Genomic DNA, 22,159 nt, shown 5'->3' with positions numbered 1-22,159 from the left:
CTAGGTTTTTTTTGCTCAGCGAATCACAAATGACATCTCTTTTCATGACGCTATACACGATTGGCTGAGCCAGAAAATTGTTTCCTGATTCTGAAGCCTGTTGTTGGTGTTATCATTAGATAATATTTCCATGGGAACAACAATCAGGATATCTCCACGTAAGTGTTACATTATATAATATCATACGTAATTATCGCTGAAACAAGTACACTCCTCATCCTTGCATTAGTTTGGGATGAATAAAACTCATGTTTGATCGGAAGTAGGACATAATTCAATTAATCCTAGGTGACATCAAAGACTTGCATTTTTGTATACATCGTTATCAATAGATGTATGCTTTCCCCATAAGTGGAGTGCTGACGTTATGAAAATTTTTCTCGTGGACTATTTTTGTGACGGCGTAGTGGACATCGTGATTTGGTCAAACAAATTCAACGTTTTTCCGTCACCAGAGTATTTCTTTCTCTTGAGTACAACTCTGAAAGTTGTTGGCAGAATTTAGCATACTTCTGCATGGATTATCACCAAACATCACAGAAGGATGACTTGGCGGTCACTTGAAGTTAAGTACCCTAATAAAGTATTTAAACAGACTACTATTACGTTGGACTACTAAAAGTGATGCACTTCATAAATTAGAAAAGTTATAGAAACATTTAGAATATAAATAGATTTAAAGCATAAAACATATGAATTTAAAATGTTTCACATTATAGTTTTACGACGTAAATTAAATCATGCTAAAATTTTAATTAAAAAGGTTTTAATCAATCGCTTTCGTTGAGGTTCGAACTTGGACCTCTCGCGCTCGAGTCAGATGGCACACCATTGGGTGGAAAGGTAGTTTTCTGGCTAAGGCTATAGTTCGAAGTCAAAATTATTTTTTATAGCATTGCATTTTTTTATAATCTGTACGTGTTAGAGTTGGTGAGGTCAAACGGACAAACTATAACTCAGAGATAGCGGTGACAGAAGGAAGAAAGTGATAAAGAAGTGAACAGAGAAGTCAGGACCAAGCGTGATACACTCCACTATCAGAGACTTTATTGTAAGTTCCACAGCACCCTAACAGAGATGTCCGTGATTCTGCATATATTGAAGGGTCCCACTCAAACACCTGTATCTCGGCAAATCTCGCCCCGCGTAGAGACACAACGAGTTGATCATGTGAGAACGCTATGTTGATTGGCTTGACGTCAATGCCGTACGTGAATGTGTTTTTGATGGGCGTTGCCAGGTACTTTCCTTTGTAAGAGAACATCTGCACTCTGTAATTGTTGGCATCAGCCACATATATATTGTCTAAATAATCGACGCACACCCCCATAGGGTAAAACATCCTGCCATTCTTCGAGCCTTGTGATCCAAAGGAAAATTTCAGTCTTCCGTCTATTTTGTTAACCTTAACCCGATGGTTACCGCTGTCAGATATGATGACGTCATCACGGCTATTTACTGTGACGTAATACGGAAAAAGAAAATGTTCTAATGTATCACCAGCTTCTCCAAACCAGTTAGTTTGTTTCCTCCGGTCATTGAAAATAAGAATTCGGTTTTTCGTCATTCCGGATATGACTGCTTTGTTACGATGAGTAACCGCTATTCCGAACGGATTTTCATTCTCGTAGGTATCGCCATATTGAGCTATAAACCTACCATCTAGTGTATACTCGTGTAAAATGGCGCCATTTGATTGGCTAACAGTCACTAGCAAGGACCCGGATTTGGACACTGCAACATCCCGAATACAGCACTTACATGAGAAACTATTTTTAGAAACACCATTGAACCCCACAACTGTGATAGCATTCTTGCCACAGTCTGCGACTACAATATCCCCTGTCGGATGAACAGCTAAACCGGAAATGTTACTATATTCGGCGTCTTTTTCGCCAAACTTTCCAAATCGTGCGGAACACTTTGTGCTTGGCCGTGTTGAAGCTCTTGTTGAAACCGGTCGGCGATCTCCCCGTTCGGAGGTTGCGCTAGGAACTCTGTTGGAATGGAAGCTGTCCGGTCGAGTATTGATTCGAACGGCATCTTTCAGACTGGCAATAAGATGATTGTACGGAAACCCGGAAACTCCATTTGGTGGCATAGTTATATCCTACAAATACATTAAAAAGTTCTTTAAAGAAGATATCCATACCTGTCCCTGCATCATCCATTAATCATATGAACTACGTTTGTTTACAAAATGCTAAGATGTTGGTGATGGGGTGGGAGGGTGGCGGTGTTTTCAGAGAATGGATCTTAAATATAATTTGCCTTATTTCATGAATTTTTTTCATTTAGACATTTAATTTCTTCTAAAAGCTGAGCACGAGTTTCATTTTAACGCAACAGAGTGACCGTGGGGAATTAAGGTAAACTGTAAGTGTTAGGGCAACAGTGTGACCGTGGGGAGTTCAGGTAAAGTGTTAGGGTTAGGGCAACAGTGTGACCGTGGGGAATTAAGGTAAAGTGTTAGGGTTAGGGCAACAGTGTGACCGTGGGGAGTTAAGGTTAGGGTCAAGGCAACAGTGTGACCGTGGGGAATTAAGGTAAAGTGTTAGGGTTAGGGCAACAGTGTGACCGTGGGGAATTAAGGTAAAGTGTTAGGGTCAGGGCAACAGTGTGACCGTGGGAATTAAGGTAAACTGTTAGGGTTAGGGCAACAGTGTGACCGTGGGGAATTAAGGTAAAGTGTTAGGGTTAGGGCAACAGTGTGACCAGGGGGAATTAAGGTAAACTGTTAGGGTAGGGCAACAGTGTGACCGTGGGGAATTAAGGTAAATTGTGAGGGTTAGGGCAACAGTGTGACCGTGGGGAATTAAGGTAAACTGTTAGGGTTAGGACAACAGTATGACCGTGGGGAATTAAGGTAAACTGTTAGGGTCAGGGCACCAGTGTGACCGTGGGGAGTTAAGGAAAATTGTTAGGGTTAAGGCAACAGTGTGACTGTGGGGAATTAATGTAAACTGTTAGGGTTAGGACAACAGTGTGACCGTGGGGAGTTAAAGGCAAAACTGTGAATTAAGGGTTAGGGTTAGGACAACAGTGTGACCGTGGGGAATTAAGGTAAACTGTTAGGGTTAGGGCAACAGTGTGACCGTAGGGAATTAAGGTAAACTGTTAGGGTCAAGGCAACAGTGTGACCGTGGGGAATTAAGGTAAACTGTTAGGGTTAGGACAACAGTGTGACCGTGGGGAGTTAAGGTAAACTGTTAGGGTTAGGGCAACAGTGTGACCGTGGGGAGTTAAGGTAAACTGTTAGGGTTAGGGCAACAGTGTGACCGTGGGGAGTTAAGGTAAACTGTTAGGGTTAGGGCAACAGTGTGACCGTGGGGGAATTAAGGTAAAACTGTTAGGGTAGGGCAACAGTGTGACCGTGGGGAATTAAGGTAAACAGTAAGGGTCACGGCAACAGTGTAACCATGGGGAATTAAGGTAAACTGTGAGGGTAGGGCAACAGTGTGACCGTGGGGAGTTAAGGTAAAGTGTTAGGGTTAGGGCAACAGTGTGACCGTGGGGAATTAAGGTAAACTGTGAGGGTTAGGGCAACAGTGTGACCGTGGGGAGTTAAGGTAAAGTGTTAGGGTTAGGACAACAGTGTGACCGTAGGGAATTAAGGTAAACTGTTAGGGTTAGGACAACAGTGTGACCGTGGGGAGTTAAGGAAAACTGTGAGGGTAGAGCAACAGTGTGACCGTGGGGAATGAAGGTAAAGTGTTAGGGTTAGGACAACAGTGTGACCGTTGGGAGTTAAGGTAAACTGTGAGGGTTAGGGCAACAGTGTGACCGTGTGGAATTAAGGTAAACTGTGAGGGTAGGGCAACAGTGTGACCGTGGGGAATTAAGGAAAACTGTGAGGGTAGGGCAACAGTGTGACCGTGGGGAATTAAGGTAAAGTGTTAGGGTGAGGACAACAGTGTGACCGTGGGGAGTTAAGGTAATCTGTGAGGGTTAGGACAATAGTGTAACCGTGGGGAATTAAGGTTAACTGTGAGGGTCAGGGCAACAGTGTGACCGTGGGGAATTAAGGAAAACTGTGAGGGTTAGGACAACAGCGTGACCGTGTGGAATTAAGGTAAAACTGTTAGGGTAGGGCAACAGTGTGACCGTGGGGAATTAAGGTAAACTGTGAGGGTAGGGCAACAGTGTGACTGTAGTAACGTTAAGTAAGACTGTGTTAGGTTAACCACTGCAGGGTGACTATGATACGTCCATTCAGAATTATCATACCTGTAGCGTTGTATCTAAGTACATAACATAACATGCATTTGACTACTGAGGTCGTCATACCAAACACAATACAACGTGTCCGATATCAATGATTTTAGCACGATGTGTTTATATAGACGGCTGACTGGAGGTTTATATCAATTATTTAGGCCCGCTCTAGGTACAGAGATAACAAGCCGAACATACGAGCAAGCACACTGTTTATAATCAATACATCAATAACCGGTTTAAATCAACGAGAAATGATTTTTCATTTACCAAGAAAACACCAAGTCGAGTACTTTACATATATATTCCTACACTGTGCATATATCAAACACTTTGCATATATCATTGGTTCTTACCTGTCTGCAGACTGGACAAGGAAATACAGTAGATTCCTTGGTACGTGACAACTGCTGTTTACAATAATCATCCAGGCATTTCTCGCAGAAGGTGTGAAGACATTGGAGTGCCTTAGGTTGATCAAAAGGCTGTAAACATATCGTACAACTTAAGAATGTATCCTCAATCTGCTGGGCGATGTTTTGTTTCTGATGAGGCATCCTAACCTGCTGACAATTATGTGCACTGACCGCTGATTCCTTTATGGCTTTCAATCAATATATTGATTTACTGGTGTTGAAGTCATGTGACTAATCACGTGTCGCAAGGTATATTGGAATACATACAAGAATTTAAATCCGTTCAAGTTGGATTAGCACTGACAAGAGAATGGGTATAAACGATGGTTGTGTATACACTGCATTATATACCGTGATTATTTCAAATCTGTCTGAGACTAAATGTGTGGGCTTAAACCTCTGATCAACCAAACAAAAAACTATAACGTCACCTGTGTACTGCTGTTTACCGTAATCGTCCTATTTATATCTCTCTTGCTATATTTATTTATCTACAGATTTGACGTCCGTGACTCCTGATCGATGAGACGAGCATATTAGATATCTGGCGAGCCTTTATTTTCGCCGAGTAATTTTTTTCGGCAGTTTTCACCTTATCTACAATTGCTTATAACCTAAACCTGACGTCAGTTACGGTGAATTTCTAGCATATTAACGAATATTCCGGAACATTTAGAACCATATATCATATGTTTACAATTATATAATAATCCCAGCTTTCAAATACACTCTGTCCGCAATGTTTAGCACCTCATGTGTAGGTGAAAAGCGATCTTATAGGGTGACTAACGAAATTAACTCTAGATCAGAATCTAATTTTGATTCCGTGCCAATATCACAATACGTATTGTATATGCTAAGCCAATGATAGGTCCTAGCCATTTGATAGCATATTTCATGAATTCAGTATCAAAATTGAGGAAAAAAACATGCACTGCACTCGTAGCTAAGATTTGTAACTTCTACTTGTAATAATCCGTCAAGTTGGATTAGCCTGACAAGAGAATGGTCTCTCACATGGAGTGTGTATACATGCATTATATACCTCCAGTGTTTCAGATCTGTCTAGCGAAGTGTGTGGGCTTCAAAGTGTGTAACCAAACAAAAAACTATAACGTCACCTGTCAGTAGTGCTGTTTACCGTAATCCTGGTTATATCTCTCTCACATAGTGTGTATTTATGATAAGCTTTGACGTCCAGTGTCAGAGTCAGTTAGCGAGTAAACCTGGTTCGGTGGTCTCTCACATGGAGTGTGTAAATAGTACAATTGCTTATAACCTTCCAGTGTCACGTCAGTTAGCGAGTAAACCTGGTCCGGTGGTCTCTCACAATATTCCGGAGTGTGTAGAACCATATATCATATGTTTACAATGTATATAATAATCCCAGCTTTCAAACCTGGTTCGGTGTCTCTCACATGGTAGTGTGTAAATAGCAAGCTTTAGGGTGACGTTCTCTAGAGTGTCAGAGTCCAGTTGCCAGTATCACAAACCTGGTATATGCTCTCTCACAATGGAGTGTGTAAATTTGATAGCATATTTCATGAATTCCAGTATCAAAATTAGCGAAAAAACCTGGTTCACTGCATGGAGTGTGTAAGATTTGTAACTTCTACTTGTAATAATGAGTCAGTTAGCGAGTAAACCTGGTTCGGTGGTCTCTCACATGGAGTGTGTAAATAGTGATAAGCTTTCGTTCCAGTGTCAGAGTCAGTTAGCGAGTAAACCTGGTTCGGTGGTCTCTCACATGGAGTGTGTAAATAGTGATAAGCTTTCGTTCCAGTGTCAGAGTCAGTTAGCGAGTAAACCTGGTTCGGTGGTCTCTCACATGGAGTGTGTAAATAGTGATAAGCTTTCGCTCCAGTGTCCTCTTAGTCATTGAGATTTCTTTTTTTTTCGTTTTTTTGTTTTTTGTTTTTGTTTTTTTGTTTTTGTTTTGTTTTTGCAGTTTCATTACTGATTCATACTTCAATTTAGGTCGATATTCGACTCGATCCTTTTATAAAAGCTTCAAAACATGTTATTAAAAACATGTCATTAACTTATTACGTTTGTTAAAAAAATAAGTGCCTAACTCGCCTCAACAAGTAAAATGTTACACATGGATAAATCCTGCCCATTTACATCTCTAGCTGATATTTTTGTTTTAGCAAGTCTCGATTTCCAACGTTTAATAAATCTGGCTTGGCAACTATGGTAGAGAGATTTACGGTTAAAAGATACGTACACTTAAGATCCAGCTAGACCAGTACAATTTACATATTGAATGAAATTTTATCCTATTTTTCTCAATAAAGTTACGTATATCTTAGCTTGAAATTGATTGCGTGTATTTCATTGTTAAAAGTGTTAACAATTATACATTAGTATGTACCAAACAATTTTTATTGGGGCTTTGATAAAAGATTACAGAAAATCGTAGTACCACATTACTTTTCATAAAATCTCTTTTTCATCACATTAATCAGAATGTGACAGACAGGAACAGCCATTTTATGGCGCCGTTTTCAATTAATGACGTAATGTCATTGTCCATAATTGTTACGACAGAGCAATCTTTTCTTGCGCAATCAATGAAACACATTCCAGAGTATACTGTACTAGCCACATATTTGTAGACACAGAACTTTTAAAAGAGTGAATTGACCGGTTAACAGGCGATATGTGTTATAAAATATGTATTTTTTGTGCAACAATACTACAAAATATTAAATTCTGGACAAACAAGCTTTCGATCTCAACCAAGAATACAAATCGTTGTCTCTTATAGAGATTTTATTTCCGTTTCGACGATTGACCTCTTTAGCAATAAGTGTGAAATATACATGTACATATTTCCTATCGGCCAGTTTTCTGAGTTGTGAAAAATATAAGAATTTGATTTTCCTGCACATCATTATACCATGTTTAGAAGGAATCATCCTTACGTAAGGCGTTGAATTGTTGCGCATAAATAAACTATGATTTCGCTTAGAACCAGTTCAGGTCGAATTCAACTTCACTTGCAGTAATCCAAGTTTAAGGATGAGTGGGTCGGGAGTCAGTTAAATTCGGGTTAATACTCACTTATATTCTGGATCTAACACGTCAAATAAACCCCAACTCATTTGTACAAAAAAAACCATGGTTCCATCTTGTTCTTTATTTGCCACACTAGGATACAACTAAGACATGTACGAATTTCGCAAAGCACAGGGGAAATAACTCTTACTGTCCTAACACAGGATCATTCGCCTAGCCATACCATAACCAACACGTATATTCTCCATTTAACACATACATGATGATTTTAAAACAACAGTTCATAGTTTTGTAAGAACATAAAAAGAGAGAGGAAATAAAGGAGGAAAAAAAGAAAGAAAAATAATGAATGAGGTGCTACCTGATAAGGTAACAGTGATAAATATCATATTGTTCTTTAAATTTAAAATGTTTAATTCGTTCAAAGGTCACGACCGTGATATTTTCTCGGAAATATGGACCCTCTGGTGTTAAGTTCGCAGGGGCTGTTGGCAGCATTACGATTTGCTCTCTGAGGATGGTGTCCGTATTTCAAACATTTCATTTGTCTTACAGCCCCTGTCACAACGTTGCCATTTAAAATAGATTACCAGCATCGCATAGAGAGGTTTTCCACTTCACCAAAAATATGCAAACATAACTGTCTCATGACAGCAACGTCTGCAATGATATTAAAATCTTATACCAACAGATTTTCTACACCAATAATGGAACTGCCAGTTTATGTGTATTTTCTTTGTTGAACTCCTTTGTGATTCCTCAAACATAAATTTGTAATTACATTTCTGTAAAGGAAGATTATACAGCAATCATCAATCAATTCTTTTATTCCTCAACAGTGAGATTTACAAGGAAATATCAAAATTCAAATTTAAGCAAAAGTTCAAAAAGCTCAAAATCTTATCTTTTTACATATATTGTCACTTTGAATCACATCACATACTATGATGAAATCTCAAACATCACATCTTGCGGTTGTTTTGCGATAAAATGTTTTTGATACGGTGTCAAAAGTCTCTAAAGAAAGTAGCTGATCGTTGGATTCAAATATTGTTTAAATGTCTTTTTACATAGAGGTTATCAATGTAAATACAGATATCCGTTCCAAATGAAACAAGGACATGTTCCATGAACTTAGTTCTACTTTCCTGTGTCACAGAACACTTAGATGAGAAATGGAGAATCGGATCAATGTACAGTTCTTTGCATTTTTCACATTCCGATTCTATCCACGTCGGAGTATATGTTAACATTTTTGGACGCTCGTGTAACACCATCATTACTAGGCATATGTTGTGTCAATGCGTTATATCTATTCTAGCAGTGAAATGTACCTGTAGAAACGACGCAGTGAACTCACAGTGGACCGTATCATTATAACTTTGTCCGACTTGTTTAAGGCATGATACCTTAGCAAAAGACTGATCAGTTCATTATTTCATCAACCAATGCCATCTTTTGCCTTAAGTCACACAAACCATATGTCAAAATATTACCACAAGCTTTGACCAATTACCATGACAGTTGAGTATTTAATAACACAATGTCATTTATGAAACAATTTCAATAAAAAAAAAACATTGAATTTAGAAATATGAAAAACAACCCATATCTCTTCATATAGAATGTAAAAATATTGTGTCTACATTTTCCTTTGTGACTGTGGAGTTGTTTTAAATGGTCGAAAGGTTTGAAAAGATGAATTAGTTAAAGCTAAAAGCAGGAAATATGAACAATATATAATTTGTTTTGTTGTTGTATATGCTATATATTTTCATGAATTGGCTTCTCGATATTGTAATTAGAAAGTGACTTACGTAGCTGTGTAAACCGCAAACGGAAAATCATTTACAAGTACAACACCATAGAAATGAATATAAACGTTATGTGTTTTAGTGTGGGAAGAAACCCGAGTACCCGGGGAAAACCCATATGGTTGGGTAGGTGATCTATACCTTTCATGTCCGTTCTGAGAATCGAACCTCTGACGGCTGGGTGAAAGGCGACCGTATTACCACTTTGCCACACTACCACCCAAATATACAACATCGACGGAATGAAAATTAAATGTAGAATACTGTAAAATAAAACAAAAAACAAAAAAACAAAAAAAAAAAAAAAAAACACACACACACACAAACAAAAAAGAAAAAGAAAAAAAAAAAAAAAAAACAAAGAACAAAACAAAGAAAAAAATAACGGGCTTACTGTGAACTTGCAATATGCATCTAATTTTGGTACCTTGTGGAAATAAAACAGACATATAACATCACAAATGTAGAGAGAAGGGAGATAACTTGACCATAAAGGTATAATTTGATACCAGTCAAGCGATAACGTTTAAGTACAACGACGTTGTTAAAGACATTTCAGCGACTACTGCAAGCCCAGTTTCGTTTGAGTAGTTTTGCTGAAAATATTTCTAGGAACTTGAATTGTAAAAAATCAATGACAAATACAACAAAGAGCTGATTCTAGCTATATTCCACAGAAATCATTTTAAGTTTTTATCTGGTTCTTGTGAATTCCGAAAACGAGTTTACGAAAGCCCTCTTTTTGGAGTACATAAAGCAATTTTTGGTTGTAACAGCATTTGATGTAAATAGATAGGTCATGAACCATCCGGAATATGATTTCAGTGTAAGGTGTTTCTAGTACTTTGTGAAAACTGGGCTTATTTCGGCTAATGGTCCTTTCTGGCAAATGAAGCATTAACATAAAACAGTCTTTTTTTTTTTTTTTTTTTTCTTTTTTTTTTGCTTTTTTGTTACAAGTTGAAATGTTTTCACATGGAAACTTTCCAGTTATACACTTGCCCCTGAGTACAATTTCATTACAATCTGAAAGTAAACATTCGTTATAGACTAGGTTGAACATTTCGATACTAGTCTTTAAAGATGAAACAGTATAGCAATACAGCTAACAATTTATATTAATCAATGTTTGTCAAGTGAGGTCATGCGAAGTCCAGATATAATTATCCAGATATTCTTTATAGTCTTCTATACTAACAGGTAAGTGTCAAAGTTTGTAAATTTTACCCTTCCCTTGGTCATATTAATTTGTAAACAAAGCTAACATTGAAATAAGTGTGAAATATATGGATGTTGGAGCTGAGATGTTTAGCTGCAAAAGACTGACCCAAATTTTGGAAATATAACACATCATTGCTACTTAATTGGGGTTGTGCTATAGAGGTGATGTCTATATGTAAACAGGATTACTTCCCTTTTTGGTGTTTGACTTTTATGTTAAATGTACATCCTGATAAAATGCATTGTGGAGCAATAGTTTATAGCTGATGTTTTACAAACCTTAACGAGTTATCTCCCTTCCTTTTCTATAACATTTTATAATTTACTGACAGATTAAAACGCAGGGAAGTAACTCTGGGAGATCAGAATGTGTATTAACTAACAAATTTCAAAATCTTTACAGTCTACCGATGCAATTCTTGCTTATGATCCACATAACCAGTTCTGGCTGCCATATTATTTGAATATGATAAAGATTGAGCAGAGAGCAATACATTTCCCTCGTTATGGGAAAATACTACGAGAAGATTATAGTGGTGATTTGAATTCAAATTTGTATAATTTGTCAGTTCTTCTAACCGCAGAAAACAATTAAATGCCTATGAAGCAATATTTGTGGGCCGAAATAAAAGAAACCCTGAGAACAGGAAAGAAAGTTTTCGAAAGATTGTTTGATACCAAGTAAGATGAAACGATGTAAACAAAATTCCATGTAAATGAACCCTGTCCATAACGATGCCAAATTTTCATCAAGTATGCTTAAAAAATCTATCTTTGAACGTTTGACACCAATCCAAAACAGCAATATTACCTTTCGGAAGACTGCCAGCACGACCAGGTTAGAAAAATTCTGCATTTGAACGGAAATCAACGTCTTGGGATTCATTTCAATTGAAGGACATATTCGCAAATTTATTCTTGAAGTAGTGAGCAGAGACAAACTATGACATTCCGATTGTGAATACAAGTACTACGAACCGTGTAATTTTCATCATATTTATGTAGTGATGTCTTCCTATTTTCGTTAGTGATAACACTGATAAATGTATTGCTCTGTGTGTTAAAATGCCAATGTTCCACTATTTCCTGATCAACAACAACCTACGAAATTTTGACTGCAAACCTTCTTAATAAACATCGTATGAAAATGTGATTGTATGAATACTAACCGCTGCAATTTGGCGTACCTTAATTGCTTCTTCTACAATGTCTTGACATTCCTTTATATCCCACATCTATTACTATTTCTCCACTTATATTTTTCTCAATATCCAATATATCCTTCTTCATCGACTCAGCAGCATCCTCTACCACCTTGTAAACGTTATATATACAGTCCGTCACTTCCCTTCTCAAACCCCGGAGGTCATTGTTGATGGTTGCGTACTTTGATTGCAATGCAACCACTTTAACATCATTTTGTCTGGTGGTATTTTGATATAATCATCATGTTTTGGACAGTCCTGGCAAAGTGGTTTGTTACAAGTGTCGCAGAATTCATTGATAGAATTCATAGGATGATGATATCATTTATCCACCCTAAATGCCTTTCAAATGGAAAAGCGTCAACTTTGGTTGGTTAATAAAAGCAACTTTGCCTTTTTGTCCTTTTATCGTATTCATTTGACTTTGAACCGTTTAACCGATTAACGTCAATCACGTGATGTATAAAATGACTATGAACGACGATCATTTTTCAAAAGTTTGTGGATGATTGCATTAGACAATTATATATTATGTAACTTATAAACTATCCTTGTTTTTTATAGCAAATTTCACGGTTATTTGAAGAAAGTGGTGATCACAATTATTAACCAACTCATGAAAATCAGTATGTAACTATTGTCGGTCGCTTAGATATACAAATTGTGGTCTATATTTGATTGTTACGTACTTTGGCGTGAATTCAATGGCTCCTGCTTTGTGTCTTTCTAATTTAACAAAATAACTGTTGATCGATGACAACATCATTTTACTGTTAAATCTGCTTTGGGAAAACAATTTATCAATTTAATTACTTCAATCATTATTCAAAAGAAAGATTTTACGTGTGTATGTTACAAGTAACTTAGAAATCGAGCAAACTAAACAAACTTTTGAATATCTGTGCTTACGATGGTTTCTAGCAAGCTCAGCTGATTTGAAAATAGGTTAATATTCAAAATTAAACTATATACAAATATAATTGGTTCCACATCATGTCACTATATTCCATCACTTAACCATTTTTCATATTAACGTAAAGCGTTTTACAGACTCTGGCCTATAAAACAACATTGTTGGTAAAGTTCAACCCTAGATTAAAACTGTCATTCGCACCTGTTTTATAAATAACCCACAACACCTATGGCCAGGAAATACATATGTTGTTTACTTTGTGTGTATGTGAAATCGCAATAAAACCAATGAACAATGTACAGGTTGCGGTCATACATCTCTCCTTAGGACAAGAAAGCATGAAATGCAAATTTGAAATACAAATGTACAGTACTTAGCAATTTATATTGCAGAGGGGCACATGTTTCGGAATGAATCTGGCTTAATAAACATCTTCTGGCTGGTTTTCTTTTTTCAAATATTACTCTGTGGAGTTCCTTGTCTGATCGAGTTTCTCGTTGTTTTATACATGTGGGTGTCGTAAATATTTCGATATAAAATTTCATTAAAAATGTCTTCATCTTACCACATGCCTTAATTCAAATTTCTTCAGACAAGTGCAGTCCTACAGAAAGTCTAGTAACAAATTTTGATTTTTATAAAAAATATTTATTGTAGACATACAATGTATACAAATTGCCATGATAGCAATTGTTTCCATATATAATTGTATATAACTGGTGCCTCATCCCTTGTTTTAAGGTTGACAATAAATACGTTTAAAGTGATAATTTAAGGCAAATTTCATACGACGTTTTACCGTCTACATGATTTTATCGTCTGAATTATCAGAATCCTCAAAAACATTCATTTGGAACCTAACGTAGCATATACGGTTGTTCTCGATCTCGCCTATTCTCACTATGGCGACTGTAACCAGATGTTGAACTTTTGATGTCACAGCCGATAGGGTCCCATTCAGTCATCCTTAGGCTGATTAGTAGTAGCAGGACAGATGAAAATCGTACACACCAATATCTCGGTATTTGGCCGACCAATACGGTACGGTTTCCAACCTTTTTGATTTTGTTTAAAAAAAAATAATTCTATATCCAGTTCTATTTTCTATTTTTTACTCAGGGTTCTTTAACTGAGATTTAAACGTAGTGTAAGATATCAGTAGTGTAAGATATCAGGGTTTTTTTAAACTCATATTTAAACGTAGTGTAAGATACCAGGGTTTTTTTTAACTCATATTTAAACGTAGTGTAAGATATCAGGGTTTTTAAACTCAGATTTAAACGTAGTGTGAGATATAAGAGTTCTTTAACGCAGATTTAAACCTAGTTATATTGTGTGTGAGTTTCGTTTTCACATATTAAGCATAGATAGGAGAGACTATCCTTACAAAGCAGAGGCTGTATATGTTACGTAATTAGCAATTCCATTTTATTTTCCAATATCCTCTTATGTTGCATTGTTTCAGTGACATCATTTACACATGAATGTTAATGAGGCACTTTATCAAAGGTTATCTCCTTAAAACCTATGATTGCATTGGCCATCTTGTGAAAAGATTTGCTTCTACTTACAACCTTATGCTGATGTAAATCGTTGTATATAAGCTATGATAAGCCAGATTTTCGATTAGGGTTAATCGATCAAATGAACCCAGTTTTACACAATAAATCTTTAAAAAAAACTGACCCCACCTATCTCTTTTCATTATATTGAATGCAGTTTCTATTGACGTGATCAGATTAGTGATATATGCTTGGGTAAAAGGACTCGCCGGCGAAACTGTCTGGGCAATATATTTGGTGCAACCAAAAAGAGACAATTCCCGATTATGGTAACTTTTGCCCATATTTTCAATCAATAAAAACAGTCTATTAATATAACTGCGTCATACCTACAGTAAGTATATCTTGGAAGCCTGTTTGACCCTTAGATACAACTAAATAACCACTACCATCTGTACGCGATGGAATGCATTACACACCAGGTACTTTTGGGAATTTTTGTGACTGGTCATTGGTCTGATTAGGTTGTGAAGTCAAATTCAATGCGAGACTGATCCATGCAACTATCAAAATTGACCTTAAAAGTAAAAGTGGTCACAATTTTGGTGGTCTTTCAGCGAGTTTTCACTTTATACTCATAAAACAATGGACTGAGGAACAGTATTTACCCATAGTCAACTGTAGCTTTGACTGTGTTACATCTGTGGCCAAAACGTTAAAGAGATATTTGAAAGACTTTACCCGATTACTTTATTTCTTAGTGGAATGCTCATGTTTTTGATTTCTAATAAATTCGAAATTTGTGGGTATCCTAGTCGCGGATATAATCGAGTGCACGCTTTGTTGGTTTCCCTCAAGATTTTATCGTCTATACCGTTTCTCCAAGCCTTTGCTATTCTCGTAGAATTTTGCATCTTATCAAGGATTCGAGTTTTTTCATTTGCATCGAAATTATAGCCCGTAAAGTTGTAGATTTTCTCAAATGTTTCAAGAGGTTCCATGACCATATCTTCGTAATATACGGTATACAGCCTGGTGGGATAAGCTGTTTTCACTTTTTCCGCTTCAAGAACATCATCGAACATTTTGTAACATAATGATATGGCACCACTTGGGACAGGGGTCCAGTCATATTTTTTCCTCGAGTTCATGATAGCTCTAGGATCTCTCAAAAGATGAACTATTTTCAAGTTCGGTAACCTGTTCAAAAGTTTTGAGGCTAAGCCGATGCTTATCCTCGGCATTTTGCTAACAATTGAACCATGTTGTGAACATAAACTCAAATACTTTCTCGAACAATTTACATTACAACCCAGAAAAGACTGTTCCCATCTTTGATCATTGGATATTTTAGAGGCAGCAGTTTGCCACCAGGTGATATTGTGGTTGAAATGGTCATACTCACAGCTGAATATAGCATGAACTATTTTTAGAACGTGGTCATCAATCTGAGCATTCTTCCTGTAAGATGAAAAAAGAAGCGAAAAGAAATTTGTTCATTTCTCGTAGTTAAAACACAGTACAGTCACGTCTGTGTTTACCTAGCTTGGTATTATCGAACTGAAAATAAACGAAAGTGAACTTGTAACCACAAGCATGCTCGGATGATTCCGTAACCTGTGCATGTTTCGCAGTTTCTGTTTCACGTGTTAATTTGAGACTATGACAGGCATTATGAAGGAGAAATATATCGCTAATGGAAACTGAGTAGGGAAGTACACAATCATTGTATGACTGAAGGATATGTGATATGGAAAACACTGCAGCACGTAACGAAGACATGAGCTAAAGGAATGTTTCATAATTAAAAAAAATGATTAATTAACTTTAAATATCTAAACGTAACTGCTGCTGGAAATGGAATTTCTGACATAAGCTAAGAAATGAAGTTCTGATTTTCAATGTTGATTAATTCCTGGAAGGATATATTTCGTATTAACTTTTTACCTTAAAAGATATAGCTTTGAAGATCGGTTACATGTGATATCATTATTATTTTCATATAAGCTGTTATTAACGAACCTGCATCCCCCCGTCATACTGCACTGGTGTCCAGGCTTGAAATATCCAAACTGCGCCATAGAGTAAAGTGGTTCATACAAGTAGAAGCTATTATTCCTTGAACCAAGAATATCTCCCATAAACGTTGTTCCACCTCCCAAATAACCCACCAGTAGTAAGTCACGTGACTTTTTTACTTGCATATCGTGCTTCGTTAAGGAGCCGTTTTGATGCGAATTGTCGCCATACGACCTGTAAATAAAGTGTAAATAAGACAATACTATTTTCTAAAGTTATGCAAAAGACAAAACGTGAAAACCAATTCTTAACACAAATTTAGTCCTAGGTACATTAAAGCGAACAATGAATCGAACAGCATCATAGAACTGCTTCATTCTTCTAGGACTCGTCAGTGATGTTACATCATACAACTGCTTCATTCTTCTAGGGCTTGTCAGTGATGTTACATCGTACAACTGCTTCATTCTTCTAGGGCTTGTCAGTGATGTTACATCGTACAACGCTTCATTCTTCTAGGACTCGTCAGTGATGCTACATCATACAACTGCTTCATTCTTCTAGGGCTTGTCAGTGATGTTACATCGTACAACTGCTTCATTCTTCTAGGACTCGTCAGTGATGTTACATCATACAACTGCTTCGTTCTTCTAGGGCTCGTCAGTCATGTTACATCATACAACTGCTTCGTTCTTCGAGGGCTCGTCAGTGATGTTACATCGTACAACGCTTCATTCTTCTAGGACTCGTCAGTGATGCTACATCATACATCTGCTTCGTTCTTCCAGGGCTCGTCAGTGATGCTAAGGGCTTAAGTTTTGAAACCTATGGCGGTTGTAAAATTCTAGACGGGGGGATTTATATACATACATTAATTTCAGAAGAACAGGTACATGTGTATATTCTGAGCCGCGCCACCATCTATACAACTATGGGCATGATATATCGCATTGTTCTCTGTTGGCTCCAACCCTGTTTTAAGTTGTTTTTCCCTCTGTTAATATTAAACGTGAACATACGATTGACTGATGAAGACCACAGTCGCCAGAACGCCACGGTCGTTGTATCGCTTTCCATCATTTGCTCCAGTTATATAGCACGTGTGAAATAATTAGGATACAGAATCAATCTATTGCAGTAAACATTGCGATGTAAAAGAAATAAATACTTCATTGAACCGTTAAAAGGAATTGTCAAAGTTTTTAAGCACAATGTAATACAATTGTTCAAAGAAACAAAGCGACATACAAACATAATTTCCTACCATTATTTTCCTACCTTACAGACACATGCCGAGGTAAGTGAAATCTCCTTATATTACGCGTTTTGGAAAGGGTTATTATTAAATACATGTTACGATATTGTCAGGAAGTCATTTTCGTTGTTTTTGTTTTATCTAGAGAATTCCAATTATTACAGAAAAAGAAGAATAAAAAAGAAACAAAATGGGGAAAATAAAAAGAAAAGTAAAAATATAAAGACGAATAAACAGTTAAATGATGAAATAAGTATACAGCAGTAAGTCGAAAAGAATTAAAACTAAATACGTACCGATCTAATCGTTTCTCCAACAACCTTTCATTGCTGATATTGTCCTTGTGAATTGAAATATACACATTGAGACATAGTGAAAATGCCGTGACAAGTAACAAACAAATTATATATGTTCGCCGTAGCATTATATTGCTGTAGAGAACTATCAATATCATAGACCAACAGATAAACCAAAACCAGACAAACACATAACTAGACTAGCAGTCGGTGTCTTCTGTCACGACGATTCATTAACAATGTTTACCTTGGTTAGTGCTTTTGAATATGTGTCAATGACTGGAATACGCGTTGTTTCAATAATGATTCATTGGCTACAATCATGTCGGCTTTATGAAGATTTCGTTATCTAGTTGTGTACCTATTTGTGATCACATAGTCTATCGTCGATTGTATTACAGATCATTGTACGCATTAACAATACGAAATTACGCCTAAATGCTCACGGAAATTTCAGTGTTGGCGATGCGTGCAACAGAGGTCAAAAGTCACATTGATTACTATTGTGATTTTTGGTTAATTGTATGCTACGGACTTGGGTCAAAAGATTAAAGTAAAAGAGCGCAGGCGAACAGCAAAAGTAGCACACGTAAAAGACTAAAGCGACATCACAGTAAAAACATTAGTTTTTTTTTATTGAGGGTACGTGTTTTTCTATACTTCCATTTTCGTTTCTATGCTATCCTGATATTCACAGTCAGTTTCCAAAGTCCAGGTTCTTTGGTTTAGTGAACCCCTTTCAAATTTAGCGTTGATAAAGCTACGTAATGGTTTTGAAAACGTGCACATGACGGCGGGCAAAAATGACAAGCGACAGTAGTGACACAGTAAGTAAAATCCCGTTTTTTAGAATTGGATGTTACCGTGGGTATGACTGATGTTGATAACTCTTAGTCAATTCAGAAATACGAAATAAGTGACATCAATCACCAGCAGTGCCACGTTTTGTGCGCATGCGTTATCATATATGACGGAAAAAAATATATATCCAGACTATTGATAGACAGATACGACGGATTTCCTCTAATAAATGCAATGGTGAAAAAAAATATAAGAAAATCATTTTACCGTTATAATAACGAATAATGAAAATGTCACATTAGAATTTTAGATTGTTTGATTCAACACACATAAGATTGTCAGGACAATAACTGGAACCTTTCTTAAAGTAAACAGTTGATTTTGAACAATTGATACATATCTTCAACCATACTTCAATTTATAACTTCTTTTGCGTTTAACCTCCATCACCAAACGCCTATTTTGAGTAGAAGTAAATAGGTAAACTATTTCAAAGATACTGTATGGTTGTTAAGTTTCGCGGGGATAATATTTTGCGGTTGTTCGAGTTTTGGCTTTTTCACGATGAATACATTTCGCGCATGTTTGTGCATTGTTATCTGTGTATATAAGAGATTTGCTTATTTGTGGTGAAATATTGCTCAGTAATTAATTTTGAGATTTGTGACCGCGAATATCATGAAATTAAATGCCGCGAATATTACCAATTATACAGTAAATCTTTTCGAAATCAGAAAAAGTAAAATAAATTTCTCTCTGTGATGACATGAAGGCTGATTTGAGGGACGGGTAGGGGTCTTAAATTACACTCTACCATGCAATGTACTTGTAAAACTTCCCTCTGTGATGACATGAAGACTGATTTGAGGGACGGGTAGGGGTCTTAAATTACACTCTACCATGCAATGTACTTGTAAAACTTCCCTCTGTGATGACATGAAGACTGATTTGAGGGACGAGTAGGGGTGTTAAATTACACTCTACCATGCAGTGTACTTGTAAAACTTCCCTCTGTGATGACATGAAGACTGATTTGAGGGACGAGTAGGGGTGTTAAATTACACTCTACCATGCAGTGTACTTGGGAAATCTACCGCTAGACGATGTACAGTAAAGCATGGAAATCACATGAAATCATGTATGGTTGGTTTCCGACCACTATTTTATTTTTGTTATTTTTTGTTTTTGTTTTTTGAAACAATACAGGAAATGAGTTAGGATTGGTCCATCGTACTATTCTTAAGAAGTTTTTAGAATCGGGGTCTGATTTTGTTTCTTCTGTCAAAACAACAATCAGCTACTGTTTCCCTTTGTGACTCATTTGACTCTGCCTCAGTCTGGGTTTTGTTGAGGATTCTTCGCTGTGAGTGAGAATTTTGGTTGTCTTCTGGGCGGAAGATGTAATAGACTACCAAATGTAATTACGACTCACTGTTAAGCATTCGGCATTGTTCTCAGAATAACATTACCAGGTGGAAAGTCCTTGTGGTCGTCTTCTGTAGTAAACGTCAACGTGATTACAAGTGTAGCACGATAAAGTCGGTGGAAGTTCTAATCCATCACAAGGAGACTTACCTTGTAGGAAGAAGCCATACTTGCACAGTACATCATGTCAGTTTTAATTCGCAATTCAAGTCCTCTCCAGTCTTAGAGCTGTCAACAATTCAATAATTAACATGAACATGAAAAATGTTTACTTGACTATGTCAGCCTACTACGCGAATACATATTCGATGTTGATTAGGAGCAATGAACGTCGCAACACTAGTTTTACCTAGGGAATCAACACTAGTTTTACTTAGGGAATCAACACTAGTTTTACTTAGGGAATCAACACTAGTTTTACCTAGGATATCAGCACAAGTTTTACCTATATAATCAACACTAATTTTACCTAGGGAATCAACACTAGATTTACCTAGGGAATCAACACTAGTTTAACCTAGATAATCAACACCTGTTTAACTAGGGAATCAACACTAGTTTTACCTAGGGAATCTAAACTAGTTATACCTAGGGAATCAACACTAGATTTACCTAGGGAATCAACACTAGTTTTACCCAGGGAATCAATACCTGTTTACCTAGGAAATCAACACTAGATTTACCTTGCTAATCAACACCTCTTTTACCTAGTTAATCAACATATCTTTAACTTGGGAATCAACACAAATTTTACCTAGGGAATCAACACTAGATTTACCTAGGGAATCAACACTTGTTTAACTAGGGAATCAACACTTGTTTAACTAGGGAATCAACACTAGTTTCACCTAGGAAATCAACACTAGTTTTACCTAGGGAATCAACACTAGTTTTACCTAGGGAATCAGCACCAGTTTTACCTAGGGAATCAACACTTGTTTACCTAGGGAATCAGCACCAGTTTTACCAAGGGAATCAATACATGTTTACCTAGGGAATCAAGACTAGTTTTACTTAGCTAGGGAATCAACACTAGATTTACCTAGGAAATCAACACTAGTTTTACCTAGATAATCAACACCTGTTTAACTAGGGAATCAACACTAGTTTTACCTAAGGAATCAACACTAGTTTTACCTTGCTAATCAACACCTGTTTTACCTAGTTAATCAACATATGTTTAACTTGGGAATCAACACAAATTTTACCTAGGGAATCAACACTAGATTTACCTAGGGAATCAACACTTGTTTTACCTAGGAAATCAATACCTGTTTTTCTAGACGTTTACATATTGATAATCGCCAGCGGACGTGCTGAACTCTTAGATAAATGTCAAGGCTTTCATGTCCAAATTTCTGTTTTTTAATACAAGAACACATTTTTGAAGCATGGTGGTATTTTGATAACGCGCTCGCCTTTCACATAAGCGTCCGGGGCTCAAATCCCGGAATGGATCAGAATAGATATAGGGTCATATGCTCGACCTCAAATTCTTCAATCCTCCAGGTCAACAAGAGTGATTGATACATAACCTGGAAATACTTGTTTTGAATTTTTGTAAGATAAATAAGTTAGATTATTAAAACATTTTCTGAATACAAACAAATCAACAATTTGTTTATCTCCACTTTAAAAAACATACCATAATATCGAATATTGGAATATGTTAAGATAATGACATATCAGTGACTATGAATATTTTCATAAAAGTTCTCTATAAACGGATTTGTCTTTATATTAAGCTTTAACTATTGGCTACACATTATTTGTATACATGTAACTAAGTTTTGTACTATTTTACAAACCGGTCGTACTTTAGGCATAAATGTTTTCCTATACAGCAACCGATGATTTAAAGCACACACACCGACATGATCACAAACACACCATCACCAACATCAACACCACCACCACACTCACACACACTTACACCCATTAATGCACCTGCTAAAATACAGCTGTTTTCCGTCGCTGCAAAATATAGCAAAAATATATGTAGCAGGTGTGTTCCGACAAAGTTACCGTCAGAAATAAGTATATAGAATGCTTATCA

At 36.6% G+C, this 22,159-nt stretch overlaps 2 protein-coding genes across 2 annotated transcripts; both read right to left on the bottom strand.

Annotated features, from left to right (window-relative positions):
• Window positions 1-1,009: 1,009 nt before the first annotated feature.
• On the bottom strand, window positions 1,010-4,772 carry LOC132543143 (tripartite motif-containing protein 3-like). Its single transcript, XM_060206610.1, has 2 exons — window positions 4,572-4,772; window positions 1,010-2,110 (listed from the first exon to the last, which is right to left on the bottom strand). Exons 1-2 carry the CDS (start codon window positions 4,770-4,772, stop codon window positions 1,010-1,012), a joined length of 1,302 nt encoding a protein of 433 aa, XP_060062593.1.
• Window positions 4,773-15,044: 10,272 nt separating this feature from the next.
• LOC132543172 (carbohydrate sulfotransferase 4-like) lies at window positions 15,045-20,271 on the bottom strand. The gene is made up of 4 exons (XM_060206642.1): window positions 20,254-20,271; window positions 17,878-17,921; window positions 16,330-16,560; window positions 15,045-15,768 (listed from the first exon to the last, which is right to left on the bottom strand). Exons 1-4 carry the CDS (start codon window positions 20,269-20,271, stop codon window positions 15,045-15,047), a joined length of 1,017 nt encoding a protein of 338 aa, XP_060062625.1.
• Window positions 20,272-22,159: the final 1,888 nt, after the last annotated feature.

Source organism: Ylistrum balloti, unplaced genomic scaffold (genome assembly GCF_031769215.1).
Source record: "Ylistrum balloti isolate Yb309-2 unplaced genomic scaffold, AGI_CSIRO_Ybal_v1 Utg369742, whole genome shotgun sequence".
NCBI lineage: Eukaryota > Metazoa > Mollusca > Bivalvia > Pectinida > Pectinidae > Ylistrum > Ylistrum balloti.
The sequence above is the reverse complement of the archived record's forward strand: the minus strand, read 5'-3'. Positions and strand labels throughout refer to the sequence as shown.

What these genes read in the sequence shown, in the direction of transcription:
- LOC132543143 (XM_060206610.1), bottom strand. Translation starts at nt 4,772, where the DNA reads ATGCCTCATCAGAAACAAAACATCGCCCAGCAGATTGAGGATACATTC. An exon ending in CTTGTCCAGTCTGCAGACAG is followed by an intron (nt 2,111 to 4,571) that starts GTAAGAACCAAT and finishes ATGTATTTGTAG; the next exon opens with GATATAACTATGCCACCAAA.
- LOC132543172 (XM_060206642.1), bottom strand. An exon ending in TTGGAGAAACGATTAGATCG is followed by an intron (nt 16,561 to 17,877) that starts GTACGTATTTAG and finishes CTTTATTTACAG; the next exon opens with GTCGTATGGCGACAATTCGC. An exon ending in AGTATGACGGGGGGATGCAG is followed by an intron (nt 15,769 to 16,329) that starts GTTCGTTAATAA and finishes TTCATCTTACAG; the next exon opens with GAAGAATGCTCAGATTGATG.